The 26391-nt window shown below is 39.3% G+C and overlaps 3 protein-coding genes across 8 annotated transcripts; 1 reads left to right on the plus strand and 2 right to left on the minus strand.

Annotated features, from left to right (window-relative positions):
* The first annotated feature begins 1274 nt into the window (after nucleotides 1–1274).
* Nucleotides 1275–5204, plus strand: PNRC2 (proline rich nuclear receptor coactivator 2). The gene is made up of 2 exons (XM_015819660.1): nucleotides 1275–1480; nucleotides 3205–5204. The coding sequence occupies exon 2, from the start codon at nucleotides 3223–3225 to the stop codon at nucleotides 3637–3639; it is 417 nt and encodes a 138-aa protein (XP_015675146.1). The 5' UTR covers nucleotides 1275–1480; nucleotides 3205–3222; the 3' UTR covers nucleotides 3640–5204.
* Nucleotides 3269–15662, minus strand: SRSF10 (serine and arginine rich splicing factor 10). 6 transcript variants are annotated; one of them, XM_015819657.1, is made up of 6 exons: nucleotides 15458–15662; nucleotides 13547–13651; nucleotides 11425–11528; nucleotides 9200–9359; nucleotides 8895–8948; nucleotides 3269–3291 (listed from the first exon to the last, which is right to left on the minus strand). In XM_015819657.1, exons 1-6 carry the CDS (start codon nucleotides 15520–15522, stop codon nucleotides 3285–3287), a joined length of 495 nt encoding a protein of 164 aa, XP_015675143.1. In that variant the 5' UTR covers nucleotides 15523–15662; the 3' UTR covers nucleotides 3269–3284. The 6 variants fall into 6 exon arrangements, with proteins under 6 accessions (XP_015675143.1, XP_015675145.1, XP_015675140.1 ...); XM_015819654.2 differs by lacking the exon at nucleotides 3269–3291 and adding an exon at nucleotides 5398–8758 and having other exon boundaries at nucleotides 8895–8945; XM_015819653.2 differs by lacking the exon at nucleotides 3269–3291 and adding an exon at nucleotides 5398–8758.
* A 2665-nt stretch (nucleotides 15663–18327) lies between these two features.
* On the minus strand, nucleotides 18328–25679 carry LOC107290756 (interferon alpha-inducible protein 27-like protein 2A). Its single transcript, XM_015819667.1, has 4 exons — nucleotides 25666–25679; nucleotides 24997–25026; nucleotides 23710–23871; nucleotides 18328–18509 (listed from the first exon to the last, which is right to left on the minus strand). The coding sequence occupies exons 1-4, from the start codon at nucleotides 25667–25669 to the stop codon at nucleotides 18436–18438; spliced, it is 270 nt and encodes an 89-aa protein (XP_015675153.1). The 5' UTR covers nucleotides 25670–25679; the 3' UTR covers nucleotides 18328–18435.
* Between the last annotated feature and the right edge of the window lie 712 nt (nucleotides 25680–26391).

Here is a 26391-nt window from a genome sequence, read left to right on the forward strand (position 1 = left end):
TCCCTCAAAATATAGTGGATTTGGGAGCCAAGTGTTTCCAGAGTAATGCCGTCTCTGATTCTGAATGGAATTGCATTCCTTTGTTTGCGAGATGGTTCATGCTCCTATTTGAGCAACAAGTGGCAGCTCTGACTAGGAGACATTTTATGCAATTAAATCTTGTAGACTAGGTCTGGCCACTCCTGGATCAGGAGATTCTGCTTACATTCAGGCCTCAGTCACCTCCCACTTGGATTATGATAATATAGTCTGCACAGTCCTGCCCTTGGAAAACAGCTGCCCCATACTCTAACGCAGTGTTTCTCAACCTTGACAATTTTAAGGCATGTGGACTTCAACTCCCAACTCCCAGAATTCCACAGCCAGCAATGCTGGCTGTGGAATTCTGGGAGTTGAAGTCCACATGCCTTAAAATTGTCAAGGTTGAGAAACACTGCTCTAACCAATCCTAGGCAGCGATGAGAATATCTCAATATTCTTGGGTGACATTGTGTCAGGCCTGATTGCTGATTGGCTTTTGGATATAATTCATGATGCTAGTTGTCACCTTCTAGGTCCTACAGGACTCTGGCCTGCCTTCTGCCTCAGTCATTTTCCTGTCTTCTTCAGGGTCCATCAGCCAGGGCATTGGCATTGGTTAAAGTGGTTAAAACTGGTCATTCTATCAATTATATCCTGTTATTGACAATGTGAATTTGGTGGGCATGTTTTGGACATTTTCTTTTTGTATAATTTCAGTACTGTGTCTATTTGTAGGTTTAATTTCAATACTGCAAATATTTGTACGTTTATTATTTTTGAGGGATTTTTTCTTGACTTGGTTATTTTTCTGTTTGCTGTCCAAACCAGACTTTGAAGTATGGACAGCATACAATAAATAAAACTAAAACTCAATATTTGATACAGGTAATAATGGTGAATTTGTATTTGACATATCTAGACAGTTTCTAGATACACATTAAAGCCTTTGGTTATGGTACTCTGCTTTTAGAAATATTCTGGGTACCATTATTTACACACAAATTTATTTTATTTTAGTGCTTTATCAATTTAATAATCTGGACTGATTTAGTCTATAAAAATAAATCACTTTTGATACCTTTTAAAATAGGAAGTGGTACACAAATATAACAGATTTTTGTATTCAGATAGTGGTTATATTTTGCCTCTGCCAACTTATTGTAAAATAAAAGTAACAATATTTTTTTAAAAAAATAAAACATTATTTGGAACTGGGAACTTTCTTTGACTTTCTACTTCAAATTTCATTTTAGAGCTGGGACTTCTACCCTTGAAGCCCACGTGCCGAGAATCTGATGTTGGGCTTGGCTTCGTGGCTGAAAACGGCAAATCAGCCCATGAGAACTACCATTCCTAGCCAAAAGAGCTCCAATAAAAGTCAGCATCTTTTCTTTCAAGTCTGGCAGCAAGAAAGAGGACAGGAGGTGGACATTGTGGAATCTGAAAACAGAACTGAAAGGTAAATGGGAGCCACATAAATTGTGTCTCTGGGAAAGACGGGGGTTCCCTTTATATACTGTTGTTTCTTTGGAAGACTTATTCCTTGTGTAGAAAGTAATGAAGTTAAGGGATCTGCCTTTTCCCTGGCAGCCCGTCCTGTGGAACATTCGTGCCCGTTGAAGTTTGGCAGACCCCCTACTCTTCTAGCCTTCTGAAAAGCACTTAGACCTGGTTTTCCCCTGAGAGTTGAGAATAGGGTGAGGTGGATAAGAGGATTTATTGAGTATGTTAAGAAACTTCGCTTTGGTGCCAGGTTTTTAATGTTTGTCATTTTAATAGACATATGTATTCTGCCCTTTATTGAGGTTGTTTTAATTATTGAGTAGGAGTTACCCAGAGTTGAATAGAAGATGGGTGGATATGTAAATGTTTTAAATCATAACTTTTGGACCAGTTTATTTATTTTGTACCTTAAAATTCAGTAAGTAGTTAAATCAGTGGTTCTCAACCTGTGGGTCGGGACCCCATTTGGGGTCGATCGACCATTTCATGGGGGTCGCCAAAGAAGGCTGTCCGCCATTTTTTTTGTCCGCCATTTTTTCCCCTTTTCCGGCAGGTGCCTTACCTCCCTTCGGCTGGGCCAGCTGGTGGTTGGCCTGCTCCATCTCTGCCACTTGCGAGCTACGCCTCGGCTGGCGCAGGGGGCGGAACCACGCATGTGCGGCGCTCCCGGGCAGGGAAAGTCCTCGACTTACGACCAATTGGGTAGTCCTCGACTTACGACCGGTTTAGTCCTCGACTTACGACTGGTTTAGTCCTCGACTTACGACCGGTTGGGGTCGCGGCATTAAAAAGGTTGAGAACCACTGAGTTAAATCTTTGTCTTCTATCAGCCATTAAAATATCTAATTGGCTGTTTCTTTTGGCTTTATACCGCATAGAAAATTGCCATGCAGTATACATTTGATGACACTTGTTCAAGTCCCACCTTAGGCACAAAAGCCAGCTGGGTGACTTTGGGCAAAGTTCAACTCATCTTACAGGGCTGTTGTGGTGGGGAAAATGGGAGGAAAGAACATTATGTATGTCCACTGCCTTGCGTTACTTGTAAAGTAATAAAGGCGAGATTAAAAAAACCTAACAAATATTTAAAACAGGCCTGGTTTATTATACAGTGAAGGTGCACCTTTACTGAAATAGGAAGAGGTTGATGGTGTTAAAAAAAAAATCAAACCTGATGGAATGTTGCCTCTAAGATTTTTGTTTCAGAAAAGCTCTTTTAAGTAGCTTATTGTGCTATGTTTTCTAATTTGTTATGCTTTATTTAACAAACCATGGTTGGAAAAAAAACATAATTTACTGTGGTATGTGAAACAAGCCAACGTACTACGGAATTGAATTTCATAGCAATTTTAAACCTCCAGAGGTATTTGTGTTGCATAAATTGTGCTATTATCTGGAATATTGACGAAATCGTTTTTAAGCAGATTTTTGCTTATAAGTTAGTTAGATCAATATGGTAATTCAAAACCCAGCATAACATGCCAAATTTTGGAACCAGGATAATTTGAAGACTTAGTAAAGCTATGATTCTAGCCTTTGCAATCTGAATATATTCTGGCATTGCCATTGAAGGGTTTTTTTTTAAACAAAAGAATATTATGGTTACATCATATGCCAAATTTTCTTAGGTTTCCCCTGACAAGTTTTGTCTTTTCTTGTATCTTCCCAATCCCTGGATAGGTGACATTTAACTTGAAGATGGGAGGTGGAGAAAGATTCAGTGTTCCATCTGTCCAGTCCAGAAATGCTACCAAGAGCCATCAACAACTGAATAATAGAAAAAAGAGTAAAGATCAGAATTCCCATATGAAGAAAATTCACAAGAAAGAGAGAGGGCATGGCTGCAACCCATCATCTGTAGCATGGCAGGCCATGCACAATGAAGGAAAAACCACAGTGCATTTCCAAACCAACCAGACTTGGAATCCAGCTTTATCCCACTCACTTTTCATGCCTCAAACCAACCAAAACTATGCTGGAGCAAAATTCAGTGAGCCCCCATCCCCAAGTGTTCTTCCTAAACCACCGAGCCACTGGGTAACTGTATCATTTAACCCCGCGGATAAAGAAATCATGACTTTTCAACTTAAGACCTTACTGAAAGTACAGGCTTAAGTTCCATAGAAAATGACACTTCATAGTTTCAGTATGAGTCCATGTTGGAGTCCATAATTCAAAAAAAAAAAAAAAAAAGCACAGCATGCAGAACTAAGTCACCATGTTGGAAAGTAGTTGAATTGTGTAGGATGGTGAAAGGTAGCACTCCTTGGAAATACTCTTAATTAAATACTTCACTTTTGGGTGTTACTCTGTATCCATTTTTATGTGCTGCAGATGCATTGTTAAAATAATTTGATAGCCTAGACCAAATCTCAGTCATTGTTCTCTATACAAATTGTATTAGATAATTTTAGTTTTCTTTCTCAGAAAGTGTGCTCGACAGTATGTCTTTTGGGATGCAGTAATACAAGCCAAACCAATTTCTAATCACAACGGCAATGTAATTGCAAAATATGATTATTCCCTATACTGTGAAATTCTGTAAGTATTCAAAATCAGTTTTTGAGCTCTTAGCCCAAATTGTTGTAAATTTCTTAATTTCTTCAAGTAACTCATTTTTCTATCATTGAACTGATGGGTTGGGCAAGCAAATATCCAAAGCCTTGGGACTCGAAATCCAAAATTTGGATTTGAAATGCCAATCTATATAAATGCTTGTTTAATTGCATGCCAATTATTTTCATTATTGATCTAGTTCTTGTACAATCCTTATAATGCATTGAAGATTGATTGATACCCCCAAAATGTGCCAACTTGAATGTTCGTAATGACTGGTACTGCCAAAAGCTTCTAGTGTCTTTTTTCTTCAGTGAATTTTATTAAGCTGTTTTTGATACGCATTCTGTGTTTTGCATCATTTCCTGAAACTGAATTGCTAAGGCCAGTGTGTAATAGGGCAATCTATTATGTAAACTTGTTTAAAGAATTTGACAATTGTACAAACATCTTTTATGGAGGGAAGGAAGAGCCATGTAAATAAATGTAAAACTTGTAGCATATGTAAATTTATTGTAGGCTTTCCTGCCAAAAAGAACTATTTTTAGTACAAAACTGCTGAATGTAAACAAGTCCATGTTAAATACATGGCATTTTTATAAAAAAAATTGCTAAAAAAAAAACTTTAAAAGCACATATCGATGCCATTGCACTTGAGTATCAGTGAAAGAATGTGCTCAGCCTGCGTCTGTTTAGATGATAATTTGGATTTAACTTGGTAGAAAGTACCATTTAAAAAAGTAAATGTTTTTTTGAAGGGCGCAGTCCAGTCCAGAGAAAAAAATCTTGATAATTCAGTAAATGATTATGCACTCTTTAGATTTCAGTCCTAATATACTTTATTGAAAACTGTTTTATTCAGGTGTGTTTGGGACTGGGCTGTAAGGTTGCATTTTCAGTGAAACCTCAACTGCATACTATAACTGTTGCATACAGTTGTAATGTACCCTCTGATGGTTGCTTTCATTTTGGATATATAAAGTACTTTTAGCAGAAAAACAAAAGTATTAGAAGTTCCAGTGTCCAAAATGCCAAAACCCCATCTTGTATTTGTCAAAATATATAATAAAGCGTTTTTACAAGTGTTTGTTTTTAAACTATGTATTAAATATTGTAGCACTTTTCTTAGCTGTTTTATATGCTGTCATTTGTTAAAAAGAAGTATTTCATTATATACCATTAGAATTATTATTTGTCTTGTGTCTGAACTTTTCTTAGAAGCAGCAACTTTAGAATTTGATAGAATTTCAGATGTATTAGGCACTATGTATCTTGGTAAAAATAGATTATGTAAATAGATTACGTAAACAAACATTATACATAACAAAATGTTTAATGTTGCTAAATTTCCAACAATAGTAATGAAACATTTAGTTGCCATGTAATATTTTTTTTAAAGAGGGGTATTTGGCTGTACATTGTTGCACATTTTAGCTACATATATATTCAAAATGTTTTAGCAACCATCAAAAACATTTAAAATATTCCCAAATAAAACAGATTGGACAACTTGCTCAAAATATTACCTTATGCCCCAAATGTATCCCAGACATTTGAAAATCGTTGTATCCCAGATGTAATTTTGATACTCTAAATTCTATACTTGTTAGATATGAATTTGAAACAAATTTTAAATAAAAATCCTTAACCTTTTCTCCCCAGCAGTGTGTTGATTGCTACTTTATTTATAGCATTTTTATTCTTTACAAACTAAAAAAGCAGATATAGCATTAAGGGACATATTGTCCATAGATTTAAAGATGGGAAAGGAGGTTGAAGAGAAAAAAGCAACCATGTGCATGAATTCCATTTTAATATGGACAGCTGCAGATAATTGGCAAGTAACCCAGTGGTTTTGTTTCTTTCAATAGAAACCTTTAGATGGAAGAATTTTTATTTGTAAAGCAGAGGCTTTAACTTTGAGCTGTGAATCATGATAGATATTAAAAATGAAAAGTACAGATGTGCTAAATTATCTGCAGTTAGGCATAAGGCGGTTATGATTAGCCCTATTTAACAACCATGAGAGCAAATTCAATTTGTTCTTCATATATTACTGGATTATTGTATGCTGGATATATTGAACCAAATAAGCTTAAGAGAAACTATTTGTGCTGCTTGATGACACCTGTATTTTAATTTGATTGGATGTGCCAATTTTAATTCTGCTTTAAACTTATTACAGTATGAAATATATCTGATGCATAAGAATGATTCATACAAAAAAGGGTAAGCCACCAAGCTTTTTAAAGTTAGAAAAATAGGCACTAGTTGGCTATATTGTCCTACCTAAATTGAACAAGATGGTTTAAAAAATATTAACATTCATAAACAATTTTAGTTTTGCAGCTCAGGTATCTTATACAATATGTCATAGCAATGTTTAGTTCAATATTCAAAACTGTATGGACTTGTTCTGGGCGTCAAAAATTTGACATGGTTATTAAGAGCATGATACATTTTCAACAGTTTCCTGTTTGAGGAAGACTTCCATTGGCCTATTTCACTTACGGATGAAATTTAATCTTTTTGTGAAAAAGCCAAATTTAGGAAAAGAAACAGTGCACAATTTGTTCAAGTTCCCACCTTTTTTTTATTGTATTATTCTGGATCCGAGGTTTTATTTGTTTCTTAAGTTCATCACTCAGAATCACAACTGGCAAGATGAGCAGTTACACAAATAAAATGTTTGTATCAATGCTTCAGATCTGAGGCAGAATTTGTTCTGGCACAACATAAAATATTTTAAACTTGTCTTTCTCATTGGCTAATGAAACTGAAATAATTACTGCTCCTGTATTGAACAAACAGCATTGGTATTCTTTAAGTATGAACACATCCACCTTCAAACAATACTAGTTAAAACTACAGTAGAGAATGTATGTGTTTACATTTTTATTAGTTTGTAGGCTAGATTTACAGCAAGCAAAATATAAACGGGTCCTCCTAATCAAAACAGTGATGTCTTAAAAGTAGTACCTGGTATTTTAAAAAAACATATAAAAATACCTTTTTTGGAAGCCTCTATAAGAAAGGAAATATAAAGTTTATTTCCACAAGTTTCTTCTGGCCAGAGCTGCACAGTAACACTACAATTTTACACTTTGCTTTAAACTACATTAGGGAGAACTCTTAAAAAAAAGCAATAAATGATTGCATAGCAGGACATTAACTTTTAGTACTAAACAAAAATGAGGCTATCAAATATACAAAGATGCTAGAATCACTCCTTCAGCTTACTGAACAGCCAACATTTTAAAAAGCATCTTTACTCCTGAGCAGTTTACTGTATATGATGAATATACAGTATTAAATTTGAAATTAGTTCTCTACAGAAACAAGAGTTCCATTGATACTAAATTTTCCTGCTAAACAGAAGTAAAGGGCCTTTGAAGGTTGATGCCGACTTTCATTCTTCCAACAGAAAAGCTATGTTCTTGGTACAATATTATGGTCTTCCAGAGAATACTTTTATACCATGGCAACATTCCATAGTCTAATTACCAAAAGCAAAAACAACATATACCAAATAACCCTCCTAATCTGAAGAGAAAGTTAGATTAATGTATAAACTCAAAATTGTCACTTCTATTTAGAAATACTGCTAATGAAACCCTGGGGCACTAAACAGGTAAGCCAACTACTTATAAAAACCTTCGTGTTGAGGTTTAGTTTTTATACACGGTGCAATGTGAGATGTTTATTTTAATTTAATGCAGCAAAAAGCCTTGCAGAATTTGCTCACTAAACCTCAAAGCCCACCACATTGCATACAAATACTTACTTAATGATTTAACTGAGTATTTTATTTTGGGAGGTTAACATATTAGAAAAAAGCACCTGGATTTTGCCAAATCCACAGTAAATCATTGTGAGCAATTTCTGCCTTTTCTAACTTATTCTCAGGACCATCGCTTCAGAGGTTATCAGTATTTCAATGTCTTTCAGATGCCCAAGGAACCAACCATTTTGGCACAAGTGTCCGCAACAAGCCAGCCTTTAACAACCCTTTTTGAGTGTTGACATTTTTTAGCTCATAGCAGTCACTACAGCAAAACAACTGCTCAATCTGCTGGCTATACAGCAGAAATTAAGCAACAGTGTAAACAGTGATGATCAAGGTAACATTGATATTTGAAGCATAAGACCATACTTTTTTTTTCTTTACAAAAATATACATAGAAACACAAGAATCTTAGTAGCTGCCCAAGACATTTAACAAAGTGGACTCTGTTGTGTAAGATTATCTGTATTGTATTTTTAATAGTAATAATTGCCTGCTCCAGGGATAACTAACAAAAATTATTTTAAAGCAATGTTGCAACATCATAACTCAATTGTTTATCTAGATGATACATGCCTAAAAACAAAATACACTGTTTAGTGGCCACTGGACTTGGGACTAGCCCATGATCTGGATCTGGATTTGGATCTAGATCTAGACTGCGATCTTGACTGAGATTTGGATCTAGCTGATTCTTTTTTCTTTGATTCTTTTTCATATCTTGAGCTGGACTTATAATGTGCCTTAGAATCCATTTTAGAGTTGTCTCTAGATTTAGTGCAAGATGTAGACCTAGACCGTGATTTAGCCTTCATTTCTTTTTTGGCTGGTGACTTAGATCGTGATCTTGAATTGGACTTTGACCTTGAAAAAGATGTGTTACGGTGTTTGAACCTATCAGAAAGAGGAAGATAATACATTTCAATATGGTCAATCTCATTAGGTGTTGTATTATCTCACATTAAAATGGCTTATTGTTGCAGGCACAGGCTTTTCTGATTTTGAATGTGTTATATAAAAGAATGTTTACCTATCATTATCTGAACGACTTCTGCTACGGCGATGTCTTCCAGCAGGTCTACTGCTAAAAAGGTACATGAGAAAAAGTAAACAGTGGCATATACCTTTAGAATTACTCACACACCCCCAACTAAAGATTCTTCAGTTGTAATATTTCTTTTTTCTTCAAGGATGCACTATTTCTGATCGTTCATGCAAGGTATAACAACTTCCATGCATGTTACTGCTAAGGTGACTTGGAATCTAGGTGTCAGACAGTCAATGAGTTTCCTCTTCATTACAGGCCAGCATAGGTCAAGGTAGTACAACACTTACTTTCTAGGACTATAAGATCTGCGACAGTTGTAATCAAAAGAACGGCTTCTTGACCTCCTTTCATAACTGCGACTTCTTGAACGCCGGTATCTGTCATAATCATCATAACGAGATGAGCTGTACACATTTCTTCCTTCCTTAGCTTTCATTTGGTTTGGTGCTGTTGGGAAAAAAGTTTTTAATTAAATGTTAATATCTAATGCAACAACTTCTATAAAGGTTGGATACTGAAAATCCAACTAGGACCGGCTTTGAACACATTTAAATGTGTATGATATTTAGGAAAAGCTCAGCAGTTTTTAACAGAGAAATCAACTGAGAGCTTGAATCATTTATACTAGCCCCTTTTCTTATTGATTTGTAAGCTAACTTGTGCTTAATGTTTAAGCTTAGTATTTCATATTAGAGCCCAATAACTGCACACTGAGGGCAGAAGTGCTCATCTGTAACTTATTCTGCTCTTCTGTTCTTTTGAAATGTCTTTAAAAAAACTGCAAATCTATTTATTCTCTTTGCATCTATCTCCCTTATCATCTTTGTCACAAAGTATTTTCAAATCTGTCTTCTCTTGTATCCATACTGCTTTTCTCTCCCAATAAACCCTCATTATCTGCTCTCTGTGTTCCATTTATTGCTTTACTTTTCCATTCTTTGTTTTCCATTTTTTCTTAAATCTTTAACTCTGCATTTCCCTAAAACCATTCTCAGTATGATCAAGTATGATAGTCCACATTTAATGACTGCCCTGTTTAGCAGCTGAACAAAGTTAACAATGGCCCTGAAAAAGTAACTTTACAACCAATCCTCACTTATAAATGTTGCAACATCCCCACAGTCACATGATAGCTTGTTTAACAATCCATGAAGATTTGCTTAGTGACTGGAAAAGAAGTGAAGCTGTAAGTCCATTGCAGTTACGCAATATCTTGCTTAATGACCATGTTGCTTAAAAGATGACTACCTGTATTTTAGCAATCTTAATATTTTGTTTCTTCAATGGCCAGGTGTCCACAAAATGTCTGCAGCAGGACATTAGTGCATTTTTTTCATATTGACTTACAACAGATATTTAGAGGAATAGTATCTATGAAATTTCTTAAAAGCAGCAAGCACTGAGTTTTAACTATGAATTTCTCAAATCTTCTTGTATAGGTGATCAAACTGATGGCCATCATAGATTTGTCTTGCAAATTCTTATCTATGTGAATTATAATACAACAATTCAATCTTGCTGGATGAATCTGAATTTCGGACTGAGAATTTGTTCTGAATTTATCAATGTATTAATTCTGTTCCTTGTGCAAAAGTTTTCTGGGGAACTTCTCCTTTCTTCCTTGGATGAACTTTTTAACAATCATTCTTACATATTTTTAACTGCAGCAGGCCTCTGTAACCTGGTATTGATCACACAGCTGAAAAATTGGGAATGAAGCACCTAAATGTGAAAGTTATGTAGGTGGGGAAGAATGTTTCTTCATTTTGTTGAAAAGCAGTTTCCAATAGAAAGCAGGCCAAATTCCAGTTAATTTTCTTTTTAATAATCTCTCTACTAATTGCTACTTTCTGCTAGGAAGATTTTTATGACTTCCTTGTCTAGCCAAAACCCTGGGGTTTCCTTGTAGTCTCCAATACAAGTAATAACCAAATTAGACATCGTTTTACTTTTTGACACTAGCAAAGGTTGATTAAGTGCTGCCACTATATCTTGTATTCTGGATTCAGACAGCTCATGATCAAAAATATGTTTATTGTGGGGAAAGTTGTTGTACTTAACTGCTTCATATCTCAAACCAACTTCCATGGTAGTTGAGTGACATGTCTACAATTACACTAAATGGATATAAAATGACTAATGCCATGGGAGGACACTTTTTCTACTCTTATGTAACTGGTAGGCTTTATATGATTTTTTAAATATTGATTTGGAAAAGTCCATGTAGTATAGTTGACTACTTATGATAAGCATTTCCATTAATTATTTGTGCCCGCCCAACCCCTCATTTTTAATATATATTCTAAAATTACAGATATCATACATTCTAATCAGAATATTGCACTATATTTTTTTACCAGATCCTTATAACAGTAAATAGCAAATATAACATTTCAATAATTTGTGTATGTATGTATTGTGGCTGTGATAGAATAATTCATACAGCTTTATGTGCTATGTTTCAGTATTAATTTTCTGACAAACTTTATTTAAATATAAATGCAGTACATACTTTTCCGATCTCCTTGAGCAAACTGGATTTCTATCTGACGGCCACAAATCCATTTCCGGTCCAAATTATGAAGGGCATCTTCAGCATCCCGGACATCTTCAAATGTGCTAGATGTTAAGGTACTTGGAGATTTGAAGTATTTGCAGCTATATAATTAGTAATTTTTGTTTTCCCATAATGCCATTATAGCCTTGCAACTAACATGTCCTCATTTTTGTATGTTCTACAGCATAACGAAGATTAGCTGATATCAGTAATGTCATCTTTCATCTACCAATGTTTAAAAAATATCTCACCCTGAAGTATTATTTTTCTTAAGAGAGCTTTAATATAGTAACAGTGTAGCATTTTCCAGATGAAGCTAATATAGGCAATCCCAGGTCTAAGCACCTGTTGTTTCCTAAATGTTTTTAACCAAAATTGTTTTCAGACTATTGTATCTGTGCTTCTGCCTATTAGGGATGGACATCAAGAACAACAAAGTTGCTTGCAAAGTTTTTTTTATAAAGTTTAAAATTATGACTTCAAAATTGAGTTATGGCAAAGACAATTTCCAGCAAGGAGAACCCAATTTAAGGAGAATCCTCTGGAATTCAATCTCTCACTGTCCTGAAGGCCAAGTGATCCAACTCAAAATGGCAGGCAGTGTTGTCCTTCTACTAAAGTGGCACAAGGCATTCATGAACTGCTAAAAAAAGGTATATATTGTATTAAAAATACACATACTACTTTGCGATGCTCATGAAATCTTTTTGTAGCTTCAGTGATTTGTCAGCTCAAAGAACACCGTCCGCCATTTTGAATGAGATCACATTGCCAGTCAGCCAATCTGCCATTTTAAACACTGTAAAAAGTGATTTTGCAATACTTTTGCCATTTTTTAACAATCCTGTTCCTCTCTAGAGGTTGTCTTTAAGTTGGATGATCTTAGCCCAGGGACTGCCTGTATTAAAATTAATGGTTTTCATTTTCAATGATTGATTTAAAAATCATTGCAAAATTATATAAGATTTTATGACAAAAACATGCTGGAAAATTAAGCTCAAGTTACATATTGCAAGCTCCTAAGTGAGCTTACTTGATTAACTGTCCTTTTGTGTCAAATTACAAATATCCTATGCAGCAAATTTCATCTTATTGCAGATATCCTCATTTCAAATCAGTAATGATTAGTTGAAATTGTACTTTTCTATAAAATGCAGACAACATGGTTATTTAGCAAATTATTACAGGGCCATAGCTAAACTAAATTAAAATAAAAAGTATTGGTTAACCACTTACACAACCAGCAAGCTCTTATTCTGTAGGATACATCAGGTAAGGCTCCTTTTATCTTGGCCACCAGTCAACTTCATCTTGACCTTTAAATCTTTAAGTGCTTTTCAGAAGGACTTGAGATGCTTGGTCAAAAGTGACAGATGGCTTTATCTTTATACTTTGAAAAACAACCTTTTCCCCCATTTGTAGATAAAGCGAAGCTTTTTCTCCCATTATGGCTTGTCCTTCTTCCAGCTTTTCTTTATATTTTCTTTTCCCAAACTTTCCCTTCTCTTCAAGCCTGATCCTTAAGAGGTCTTTGGCTTGTCTACTTGCCTTAATTCTTGAATTCTACTCTAAAGGTTCTTTCATGCTTTCTCTTTGGGGTCGCCATTACTGTACAGCTTTACACTCTGAGGCAACAACAGAGGACAGTAAATTAGGGGACAATAATCAGAGCAAGAATTTTCACCTCATTTTATACAAGTCTGTTCTTGATCAAATAAACAATAAAATATCAATCACATTTTGCTAAGCATTAAGAATAAATTTACTAGAAATGCCCAATATGCTGAACTGCAATGATAAACTTTGGAGGCAGCAGCAAATGCCATTTCCAAATCAAAAGCACAAGTTTAAATATGAAGCCTGTGCAACAATAATGCAATATATTGTTTACTATAGTTAAAGTTTTCTAAGTATGAAAATTCATCAATGCATTAACTTCTGGAGAATGGAACACACACAACATATTACAAATAACACAAGAAAACAGCCTTGTCATTTAGGTTTGTTACCTCATTCACAAACGTGAATTTCAAACTTCAACACCCTCTCACCAATCAGTCATCTGAAGAAAGGATATTGAACATAAGCAAATCCTCTTGGACGGCGGGTGTAGAAATCCAAGGGTACATATACATCAACTATTGGACCATATCGACCGAATTCCCGACGTAAGTCCTCAGACCTGCAATAAGACTTAACGTTTGTTTGTGTTCACAAATTAGAAAGTGGAGTAGAAATTAAAATACCTATGTGTATAAATACTTATCGACCTATTTGGAATTGGGGGAGTACAATCCTATGACTTTGGTAAGTACCTCCCACTTATTTGTTACAGGGTATGAACTCCGCTCTAAACTTTCCCTTGCCAGCTTGAAATAAGAACCCAAATTTTAATAGAATATAATGTAGCAATATCTAACACAATATATCATTCATGCTAAATATTTACTAAGAATGTAACCTTTGGAGAGAATAAATTCAAACTTGTAAATGGCTACCAGCCAGAGATATACAAAAGTTCTTGCATCAGAACATCTGATTTCAGGTGGTTTGTTATCAAATTGAAACCTGCATGATTGGTCTGGAAATATTTGACTGGACTTCCAAACCCCATTTTGTGCATGGGGCATATTTTTTTGTGTGTGCATGCTCCTACAAACCATAATCAAGACTGTATGATTTCACGCACCAACTCTAATAACCAGAAATTTGACCATTTACTAGATGCAAATTAATAAACAACTCTGGGGGAGAAAAACAGATTTGCTACAGATTTCAAGTAAGTTCCCTAGTCTTAGGAAGGGGTTAGGAGAGAAGAATCTGGGGAAAAATGTAACTTAATGTAAATCTCCAAATGTAATCCAAGATTAAAGGGAAAAAAATGTAGGTTTAGAATGTGCTAAAACTGTGGAAAACGAAAGAACTCTTACGAATTCCAGAAGGGTTTAGCAGAGAAGTTTATTTGTGCAAGGTTCAGAGCATATTAGATAGGCAATTCTGAACGAGGGCATGATTAGACTTCAGTTTTTATACTCCCCTCCTTAAAGAACAAAGAGCTACACATTGAAATACACACTGTGATACATTAGGAGCGTTTCTCACAGGCATACAATGGAAGGTTTTGCTACATACAAAGTATCCATGTGCAAAGCGCATTTGGTTGCCACATATTACTGACACAGAACTTTCCCAGTGAATTTTCCCATTGATTATGCATTACCTCATTGTTCTAGCAATTATGCAGACACATCATTATTGCAGTTATGCAGACAAATCATTATTCTAATAATAGTTCAATTTACTACATTATTCCCCCCTTTGGAAGTTACTACATTAATATCGAGGAGCTATTTGAATGAGGCTAAATTCGAATAAAGGAAGTAGTGGATGTAGAAAAACATGCAGCAGTGCCCTGCAGAAATGAAATTTTTTTAAAGCAAAAACTGTATAAAAAAGCAAAGGGAAGCCGGCAGAACTGCAGATAGGGGGAAAGAAAGAAAAAAATTTAAATGCTTTCCCCACCCCACAATCTCTCAAACACAGAACGGTCTCGTCATTTTACTAACTGAGGCGATATTCCTGATTTCACGCGCTGCTCTTCGTCAGTCTCCTTTGGCGCCAAAAAAACGAGAAGTTGGCACACAAACGAAGCGAGCACCAAGTGGCTTCTTTCACGCGTCTCGCTTCGCAGGGCTCCCGGAGGGCACACGAACCGTTCGCCCGCTCGGCATTTTTAACCATCTTCTGCCAACCGGGCAGAAGAAACAACGGAGACCCCGAAGAACGGGTGAGGAGGAGGCCACAGGGCAGGGAAACGACCGAGAAGGCCTCCAGCAGGCCTGGCCGCAGCCAAGGGGCGCCTGGACACCCCCCCTCCCCCGAAGCAAGACCGGGACGCGGGAAATACCGAGGCAACGCTGAGGCGGTCGCGCCTCAGGCCTACCGCGCCCTTCTTTCCCCGCCTCCCTCGCTTCACACACACACACACCTGGTATCGTCGGCCACGTTTCGCACAAATAGCGAGGTGTTCGGCGGCCGCAGGTAGCGAGACATGATTCTTCCGGGGGAAGGGAAGCGGCCCGCCGGCTAGACGCGAAGGGCGAAGCCCAGAGAGTTGAAAGGGACCCCCGGCGCTGAGGAGAAAGAGGCACAACGGAGAACGACTCGGGGCAACCGCCTTGTGGCGAACTCTCGCGAGAGCCGGGGCGCGCGCGCACGCGCACCAACGGCGGGCGGGATGGCGTCTCGCGCTTTTTCTCTCTCTCTCTGTCTGCCGCCGAGCGAGATGGCAACGCGCCTGCGCCTTAGCCTGCAACCGTCGTGCGGGAGGCAGGTCTCGCGTTGTTTGACGAGCGCTTTGCGGTCGGGGCGCGCGCCTGCGCGGTCGGTTCGGACCGTGCTTTGCCGCCTTTGGGGCGCGGGCCTGGTTGTGGAGAGAGATTGGGGGGTGGGGCGGAGGAAATGCAGAAAGAAGAGAATGCGAAAACGCGTCTCTGGGGAACGTTTTTGGACGTTTGGCTTGTTGGGCTGCGTTTTGTAAAAACAAATAAATAAATAACATTCGCTTTCGGACGTGGTGATGTTGCCTGGGATTTTAAAGGCGTCGTTGTTAGCATTTTAAAAGGGGATATTGGCACTTTTAACATGGTGGGGAGGTATAAGCCTCTGTTTTTTAAAAAAAACTTAAGGAAAACACGTTTTTTGCCCTTGGCCGAGGTTGCATTGCAGCCCCAGAGGATGCTGGAGGAAATGGATCAGGGGTAGGCAACCTCGGCTCTTTTATGACTCCTGGACTTCAACTCCCAGAATTCCTGAGTCAGCATAGCTGACTCAGGAATTCTGGGAGTTGAAGTCCAGGAGTCATAAAAGCCGAGGTTGCCTACCCCTGAAATGGATAATGTGGATCCCTTTCGGTAGGGATTCTGGTTTGGATATAGGATGGTGTGGGAAGTCAGCCCCCCCCCCTCCAGAGAAGGAAATATTACAAGGGTAGAAAAATATATTTCCTCAAAAAGATTTTAAAAGCAGAAACCAACCCTGCCCCCAAGTCTCTCTGTCTCAAGCAGAAACCAGCTCTGTACAAATGCAGATGCAAACCATCAGGAAAGTTGGAGCTAGACGCTTAGGAAGACAAAGAGACCTAAAATCTGCATACCCCACCCAAATTCCTAAGAGTCATTAGCCCCAGCACCCGGGAAGCAGGATATAACCCTTGGGACATAATAGGATTAACCCACCACCATCAAGAAAACCAGAAAGGCATACCCAGATTCAGGTCAGTATACGTAACACAGGAAATACAAAGCCAGGAACAGGAAACTACTTCAAACAAAAGGCTCCAGAGGGTATAAAAACCCACTCCCTGCATGTGCTCAGCCCTTTTTTTCTCTCCTTCATGCCAGAACCATCTTTCTGTCTGGCTCTTCAATAAACTGCAACCTTCTTTCTAAAGCAGTCGCCATGTTGTTTATCCCCGGCTTGGATGAATCATGATGAAGACTTTTTTTTCAACAATTGAAAATAGTGGGACTTGGGAAAAGGGCTTCTATGTGATGGCTCCCTCTTTTTGGAACAGCATTCTGGCAGAGATAATAAGGCTGGCTCCCATCTTGTTGTTTTTCCAGAAGGATTTGAAATCTCCCCCCCTTTCTCCCCCTCTCCTTCCCTCTCTTCCTATCTCTGTCATCTAATTTATAAGGCACCCTCCTTGTTGTTAATTGCGAAGTTGTGTCCGATCCATCACGACCACATGGACAACGTTCCTCCAGGCCTTTCTGTCCTCTACCATCTTCTGGAGTCCATTGAAGCTCACGCCTCCTGCTTCAGTGACTCCATCCAGCCACCTCATTCTCCGTCGTCCCCTTCTTCTATTGCCCTCCATCTTTCCCAGCATCAGGCTCTTCTCCAGTGAGTCCTTCCTTCTCATTAGGTGGCCAAAGTACTTGAGTTTCAACTTCAGGATCTGGCCTTCTAAAGAGCAGTCGGGGTTGATCTCCTCTAGGACTGACCGGTTGGATCACCCTCCTACTGCAAGGCAACTTACAATGGTTTTGTCAGCAGGCTTGAGGAACCCATTCAGAGCCTATCAATTTGCTTGTTTGACTCTGTTGCCGCCACCATGAGATGGGGGTTAAATTGTGGATTTTAAACTGAATTTTTAATGTACCTCGTTTGCCGTCATTGTGTCTATTTACTTAATAAACAGAGAAATCAAATAAGTAATGTCTTTAATCCAGTTTGTTATGTTCTGTACTGTAGATATGCAAGCGACTGACCCCCGCCCATTGTGGAGAAGCTAAATGGGCATTTCCTATCAAGCTGAGGTTAGCCCTCAGGGGACCCTAACGGTTATTCCCAACTCTTTCGGTGGGAGCATTCATATTTGGGCGGGAGATTCTAGGCAGGTAATTGGATGAACATCTGAGGTCTTAAATGTATAAGTATCGGCCATTACCTGTCGCTGGCCAGTTCTCTTGCTACTACAATAAAGCTATACAATGACGCTGTGTTGCTCCTTGTCTATCGAAGCACCCCACTACATAAAATAGTTAATCAGCAAAAAGTCTACGCAAAGCTCAGGGATTTTAAGAATAATTAATATATATAACACTCAGCGTTCCACATCTCAACTCTTATTGCAACAAAACCCCTTTCAAAGGCCTGAGAGGGTCCCAAAATCCCAATGTAAATAAAAGAAAAGAAAACCCAAGTTTAACATGATCAAGAGATACCATTTTTCCTTTACAAAAAGCAAGCTTCAATACATCAAAAGTTTTTCCTATTTTCAAATACCAACGTTTTTTTTAAAAAGCTATATAGTTTATAACTGAGAGTGTCAAATGATTTTATTCAGATTATGATTGAGATAAATTGGTTATTGATTAGCAAATAAGCTTCTTAGTTCACAGATATGTATTTAAGGTCTGCTCTTCTAAATGACATCGTGAACTCCTTTGCAGATATTTCTTACACCAGAAGCCCCACCACTGCACCAGTGGCAGTTATCGCAGCTTTGGTAGCGACACCAAGGCCTGCCATCCCTAGGGTGAAAAACAAAAACAGGTAACAGAATTAGGAAGATGAAAAACCACTTATCAAATGTCCTACAAGTATCTGAAAACACTAATGTGATATCATGGAGACTTAAAAGTAAGATCTTTGCAAATTGAGCTAGGGAAAATAAGCCACACATATAAATGTAAATAGTACAATTACACATTGGTCTTTTTATTATCTGCTTAAGTACATAGGTAAGTGCACCCTGTAAATTTTTGGTTCTTAACTGATTTTGAGTTTCTGTGTGTATATATTCATTAAGTCTTTATTTTCAAGGCACTCAAACTTCACATTCAGCAGGATAAAAACAGCTAAACTCAACATTTCTTAATTATTGTTACATATTTTTTTCAAAAATTTGGCACTGATACTTTGGTTTTGGATAGCTCTTCGACTATCATTCAATCTTGGTCTGTGTAAAGTTCATTCTCTTGTACCCTTTTGTTCAGAACACATTTTAAAATGCAAAATACTCTGTTCACCTGTTAAAATAGTCATATGGACATATCGTCTATTCATCCTTGAACACTGTTGTTAACTCCAAAAGCTACTTTGCACTTGGTGATTTGACCTGTATATTCTCTGTTCTTCAAGAATGCATGTCCTATAATTACTTATTGGTTTGGCATACTATTAGTACTATACTAAGAGAAATGTTTCGTGTTTACAGGGTGGGGCCTCTATTCTGAGTAGCTTTTTCTTGTCCTCTCACCTCCCTCCAAATGTTCATTTGATCAAGTAGAAACTGAAAATCAGGCTTGTCAGATGCTATATTTTTTCTATCCTGCTCTATGGAGTAGAGAGTCGGTCTCTGACAGAAGGCCACCTGAAGAGACTAGAAGCATTTGAAATGTGGATGTACAGGCGGCTGTTACGTATAAGCTGGGTTGACAAGATCAGAAATGAGGAGGGGATAAGCCGCCTGGGAAAGCCAAGGGAAATCATCAAAACAATTAAAAAATGAAAATTAGAATATTTCGGACATGTGATGCGACACTCAGAAAAATACGGCATACTCCGTTTAACCCTCCAGGGAAAGATGGAAGGCAAACGAGGTCCAGGCAGAAGAAGAACATCGTGGCTTCAAAATCTAAGGGACTGGTTTGGACAAAACTCAGCAGCACTTTTTTGTGCGGCTGCTGATAAAAACAGGATCGCCAACATGATCACCAACGTCCGATAATGGATATGGATGGCATAAAAAGAAGAAGAAGAAACTGCCATTTGTTTTGCTTCCAGGAAAAACAGAAAAAGTAAATGCAGGCTGATCTTTAAATATTGGAATGGAGAGAAACAATCCAATTAGATTTAGAAAAAGAGAGAGGTGTATTTGAAAATATTTTTTTAAAAATAACCCTCTCGTGGAATCAATGTAATATTTTTTGCAAGGATGTCCATCTGGCCTCAAGAAACTAATTGTGTATCTGCAAGCTTCTGTAGCTTCATTTGTACCATTGTAGCCACCATCTTGATCTTTTGGACTACACCCTTCAAAAACCGCCGGAAGTAATTGATTTTTGAAAGGGAAGTGTCTTGTGAGGAATCTGAAACACAACACCAACCTCTCCTTCATTGTGTCCTTTCAGTAAGAACGTATGTATGTTCTTCCAAAGAAAACGGGAATCATGGTTCTAATGCTACAGTGATCAAAGGCGATCAAACCGGTCAGTCCTGGAGGAGATCAACCCCGACTGCTCTTTAGAAGGCCAGATCCTGAAGTAGAAACTCAAGTACTTTGGCCACCTAATGAGAAGGAAGGACTCACTGGAGAAGAGCCTGATGCTGGGAAAGATGGAGGGCAATAGAAGAAGGGGACGACAGAGAATGAGGTGGCTGGATGGAGTCACTGAAGCAGGAGGCGTGAGCTTCAATGGACTCCAGAAGATGGTAGAGGACAGGAAGGCCTGGAGGAACGTTGTCCATGAGGCCGCAATGGGTCGGACACGACTTCGCAACTAACAACAACAGCAACAATGCTACAGTACAGGTAGTCCTCAACAATTCACTTAGTGACTGTTCAAAGTTACAACAGCACTGAAAAAAGTGACTTATGACCATTTTTCACACGGCCATTGCAGCATCCCCAGAATCACGTGATCAAAGTTCAGATGCTTGACAACTGACTCATATTTATGACCGTTCATGTCATCACCTTTTGCAACATTCTGACAAGTAACAAGAATAGGGAAATCCGCTTCACTTAACAACTATGTTGCTAACTTAACAACGGCAGCGATTCAGTTAACTACTGTGGCAAGAAAGATAAAATAGGGCAAAACTCACTTAACAAATGTCTCATTTAGTAACAGAAATGTTGGGCTCAGATTTGGACAACCACCACTAGATGGCAGCAAAGGTTAACAAGCAAAACTTAGAAGAAAAAGGCAGGGGCCCTGGAGTTTGTGCTTTGAGTTTTTTCTTTTTAATTAATGAATTTATTATTTACTATTTTTATATCATTTTTATTATTTTATTTTTAATTTTTGTCAGATGATGGATATGTGTTTGTCCCAAGCCTTTTTTTAAAAACTCAGTTAATTGTCTTTTATATCCGGGTACTGCCATCTAGGATTCTGAATCTCAGTTTTTTTCCTTGGCCAAAACACTCCAAACTATTTCTAGTTTGTTTCAGTGGTAATGTGGAACATCCTTGTTTCTGCCCAATTACGGCTGGCATGGAGCAGGTTGACAGACCTTCTACAGTTCAGTCTTTGGTTCTGAGTTCCAACAGAACATTTTCTCTGTTTTGTACATCCCTTATTTGAAAGCTACATACTGGGGAAGGGTGGATCTACCAAGGTGGCTGGCTAGGAACCTGAGCGTACTTGAGCCGTTTAAAGAGCCAGTGGGGTATAATGGTTAAGAGACCAAGACAGAAATTGGGGGCCCTGAGTTCTAATCCTGATTTAGATCTTTGGGCCAGTCCCTCTATTAACCCTAAAAAGAAGGCAGCCTTTTCCAAAAATTTTATTTTATTTCTCACATTTTTAAAGTGGCCATTTCCCTCACAGAGGAATTCTGGGCAGTGTACAATAAAATATTAAAATATAAGAACAATAAAAATAGAAAATGTAAAAGAGGCAATTTAAAACACTTAAAAATAAAAGTTGAAGGGAGGGCTGTCAGGGTACCAACCAGCCCCATAGTTGCATACTCCTCTGGGCTACTGCGAGTCCCCTGGACTGCAAGGCGAACAAACCGGTCAGTCCTAGAGGAGATCAACCCTGACTGCTCTTTAGAAGGCCAGATCCTGAAGTTGAAACTCAAGTCCTTTGGCCACCTAATGAAAAGGAAGGACTCACTGGAGAAGAGCCTAATGCTGGGAAAGATGGAGGGCAATAGAAGAAGGGGATGACAGAGAATGAGGTGGCTGGATGGAGTCACTGAAGCAGGAGGCGTGAGCTTAAATGGACTCCAGAAGATGGTAGAGGACAGGAAGGCCTGGAGGAACGTTGTCCATGGAGTCGCGATGGGTCGGACATGACTTCGCAACTAACAACAACAACAACTGGACTACTTGTGCAAGATTGCAGAATTGGTGGCCTGTCTCACTTCTGGGGGGAAAGTATCCCATAGGGCAGGGGCAATGACAGAGAAGGCTCTCTTCCTAAACGCTACCAGTTGGAATTCCTTAACTGACAGGGTCTGCAACATACCTTCCCTGCTTGATTGGATGGGACAGGCAGAGGTAATGGGACAAAGAGGGTTTTGTAGATAGCTTGGCCCCAGTCCATGGAGGCCTTTAAAGACCATAGCTGATATCTTGAATTGGACCGGGGGGGAAACTGGCACCCATTGCACCCACTGGCACGGTGGAGCAAAACTGTTACATGTCATTCTGCACCAGCTGAAGCTTGCAGATACTTTCAAAGATAGCCCCTATAGAGCACATTGCAATAGTCAAAACAGGAGATGACCAGGCAGGAGTGGAGAGCCTCCCTGTCCATTTTTGGTTCCTGTTGATAAATGTTGCCTAGAAAACTGCAGGCAATTGCTTAGGCAGTAACCAGGAGTCAGGACTCATTTGAAGGCATAGATCAACCCATCAATTGCCATTTTAGGACTTACATTAGGGTTTCCCACCATGGAGCAATAGGAAACAGTTGTCCACTGATACCAATTATGCAAAGTCAGCGGAGTCTCCACAAATAGTATTGTAGATCACACATGATCCTAGGAAATCAGGTTGCCCATCCACGAGAGAGAAAGGCATGTTGCAGCATACCAGGCTGACATTTCCTCTTATTAAAATGATCTAAAGCAGACATGTCAAAGTTGTAGGTGCTCCATTGCTGGAGGTTTTTAAGGAAAGATTCTCCAGGATGATATAGGGCAGACATGTCAAACACAAGGCCCGGGGGCCGGATGCGGCCCGCGAAGTGGTTTCATGTGGCCAGCGAAGCCATCCTGGAAACAGTGAGGGAATGGCCCCCGCTGCCTTGGCCCTGGCCCAGGCCGGCCGGGAGCCAATGTACAATTTTATGGTGGCCATCTATGCTGAAACACATTCAGTCTTAGCTCCACAAGGCCGTCTGGAAAAGTGAGGAACCAGCCCGTGTTGTGTCGGCCCCCAGCTCCTGGGTGCATGCTGGGGAGGTGTCACCCTTTGTGAGGAATGAAGAAATGCACCATTGCCTGGAAGTGGCCAGCAAATGGCCCTTGCCTACTTCACATATCCGGCTTGATGGGCTCTGGGGGAGGGGTTTCGGCAGGCAGTGAGGCTCCTCCAGTGGACCATGCCTTGGCACTTGCTCCGGCCCCACCCCCTTCTGCCAGAGACCCTCAGATCTGTCCCACTCCTGCCCAGGCCCCCACAGGCCCCCTTGATGCGAACGATGTAGAGCTGGCCATGCCCACCCAATAGGCCACACCCACTTCATCCACACCCACCCAATAGGCCACACCCACCCTGGCCACACTCACCCGGCCCCCCTGAGGGCAACCACAATGCTGATGCGGCCCTCAATGAAATTGAGTTTGACATCCCTGATCTAAAGCAATAACATTCAGCTTCTGTGTTCCCGTTGGCACCTTCCCACAAGCATATAGGCATCCTTTTTTCAAAATCACAACAGGCATTTGAAGAAATGGAGAACCGTCTGGCAAAAGGCTGTGGCATAATAAATGGCTGAGCCACTACAGGTTTTGCGGCAACAGGGCAAAAAACTGAAAAGCGATACTGACCAGCGGATTGCCCGAGGGCAACGATGCTTCCGGCGGCCACACCACCCCCGTTGGCGATGGCTGCAGCTGACATCATCTTGGCTGCCAGCGATCCTGCAGCAATGCCGGCAGCCGTGAACCCCATGGCACTCAGCACGAGCGGGGCACCGATGGCTGCAGCCCCTGAAAAGCAGGCTGTTAGTTACTGCTGCACAGACATAACCCAGATATCACTGGTTTATTTACTGCATTTTCTGCCAATTTTTCTTTCCACACCTTATTTCTCACCAGCCATTCAATCAGTTGCACGGTCAAAGGGAATGCATGTCTCCTTAAAGCAATCCGATGTTTTAATCACTTCATTGGTTTTCTAAATTACTTCACCTGCCTGTATGTCCCTTAAGGTCTAACCCAGGGGTAGGCAACCTTGGCTCTTTTATGACTCGTGGACTTCAACTCCCAGAATTCCTGAGCCAGCCATGCTGAGGGGAAAGGGAGAGTTTTCAAGCTGAGCCATGCTGGCTCAGGAATTCTGGGAGTTGAAGTCCACGAGTCATGACGGGGCCATAGTTCCCCCATGCTGGCTGAGGAATTCTGGGAGTTGAAGTCCACAAGTCATGACGGGGCCATAGTTCCCCCATGCTAACTCAGGAATTCTGGGAATTGAAGTCCACCAGTCATGAAGGGGCCATGGTTGCCTACTCCTGGTCTAAACAGAAACAGGTACAACCTAGCTCAGTAGTGGTTTTACTCACAGAAGGTAGCTAACGAATCCTTCAACAAAAAACAAAGCTGTTTCTCAGTGTTGTGCTCTGTGAACATTAATGACACACTGACGATATGGCACTGTATAGAATACAGGAATCCATTTGGGAAAAAAGGAGCATATGCAGGCAGGTCTCCACTTACTACCACTTGTTAGTGACCAAAGTTAAAATGGCAATGAAAAAAGTGACATGACCGTTTTTCACACAAACTGTTGCAACCATTGCCCATCTCTGGTACAGATTGAAGACTGCCCTTATCACTGAAGCTTCTAACCTCCCTATGGATCCTCAAGTCATTTTTGTTAATAGTAACAATTACTTGGGTATTACAGGTTCTTGATGCATGTATGTGCTTCTTAAAAGCTAGGAAAAAAAAGGATGATCCTGCTCAAGTTCCATCAGCATTAGGAAGCGCCCCCAAATCTAGAGTTCTCTTTTCCCAAATTAAACATCTTGTTTGTACTAAGAACTGCTCCTCTAATGCAAAATTCTCCCACCAATATGATGACAATCCATTACGCGATATAGAGAAACAACTTACCAGCTCCAAGGAGAACCCCGGTTAGTAAACCTAAGGGAATAGATATGTGCCAGTCAGATTTTTGACATATATACTAAGCTTCAAGTAAGAGACTTGTATTGCCATGGGAAGTCAAATTTAACACTTCCCAACTTTTTGGAAACCGCTTCTGGACTTTGTGCTTGAAGTGGAAAAACCGAATAAGTTTGTGGTTATAGAAATGGCTACTTTATTTTATTATGTAAAAGTAAAAAATCGAGGTTTGATGTTATGCTATTGCATCAAAGAGAGTCAGAAATCAACACTTTTTTCTTTCTCTTTTCCCTCTGCCCCACATTTTTCCCTTCCCTTTTCCCTCCCCTATTTTCCTACTATTTTCTTTTGTATGTTTGTATTATATATTACAGAGCAATAAATAAATAGACTGTTGTAAAAGAAAGATTGAATTTTTCCATAACATCATGCGAGTAAAAAGAAGTTGGGCTCTGATGACGTGTACACACACACACACATACACACACACACACACTTCCCACACTCAGACACCCTACCAAGGATGCCTCTGATGTGAAGTGTTAATAGTGGTATTTTCCTCTTTTACATGGCCAAGTGAACACAGCCATTGTAACTATATCATGCAAGGCTGACAACATCTTTATGACTAGAAAATCAATTGGTCTTATTTCTTACCCATCCTCCTGTCGATGCACCTGCAAGTAAAAAGCAGAAACTCTGGTAAGAAAATATATTCTATAGCTAACAACTTCTGACTGCTGACCCAATGCCTTGAAGTCCATTCAACCATTATCCCCAGAACTGAAGTTTCCAGCCATTACTGTGTTCTAGGCAGCCTAGTTACCAAGTCTGAACATATTTCCCTCAAGCCAGCTGAGAACTACTGATTTCCCACTCCATGCTCAAAACAGTCTGTAACCCAAAAGGAAATGACTAAAACCCAAACTGCTTGGTACCTTGTAAACCAGTAGTAGAGGAAAAAGAAGCAGGTTATTCTTAATAAATGAAGCTGATACTTCTCTTAAAGGACTTATCAAAACCTACCCGTGGTGGTCCCTGTACACTGGTGTAAGACGCTAAGAAAAAGACTCAGGCATATCTTGAGCAGAGATTTGAAGCTGCTGCAAAGCTGCTTGTCACAGCTTGAGAGTCTCTGTGTGTTTATTGGTTTTTATATACTTTTTACATACATAGGCTTTACTATTAAATGCTGACTTTTTACATTCATAAGTTTTAACCATTAGATGCTGACATCAAGTTTCTTCATTAGAAAATTCCTAGTAACACATTACATGATCAAAGAGGTAAAGAACAAATACAGGTAGATCAAAAGGAGAAAAGAGCTTAACAAAGACAGGAAGAGATAGGAAGGAACTTAAGCATATTATCTGTTTAGGTAAG

The sequence above is a fragment of the Protobothrops mucrosquamatus genome, unplaced genomic scaffold (genome assembly GCF_001527695.2).
Source record: "Protobothrops mucrosquamatus isolate PMUCROS unplaced genomic scaffold, P.Mucros_1.0 scaffold963, whole genome shotgun sequence".
In the NCBI taxonomy this organism is placed as follows: Eukaryota; Metazoa; Chordata; class Lepidosauria; order Squamata; family Viperidae; genus Protobothrops; species Protobothrops mucrosquamatus.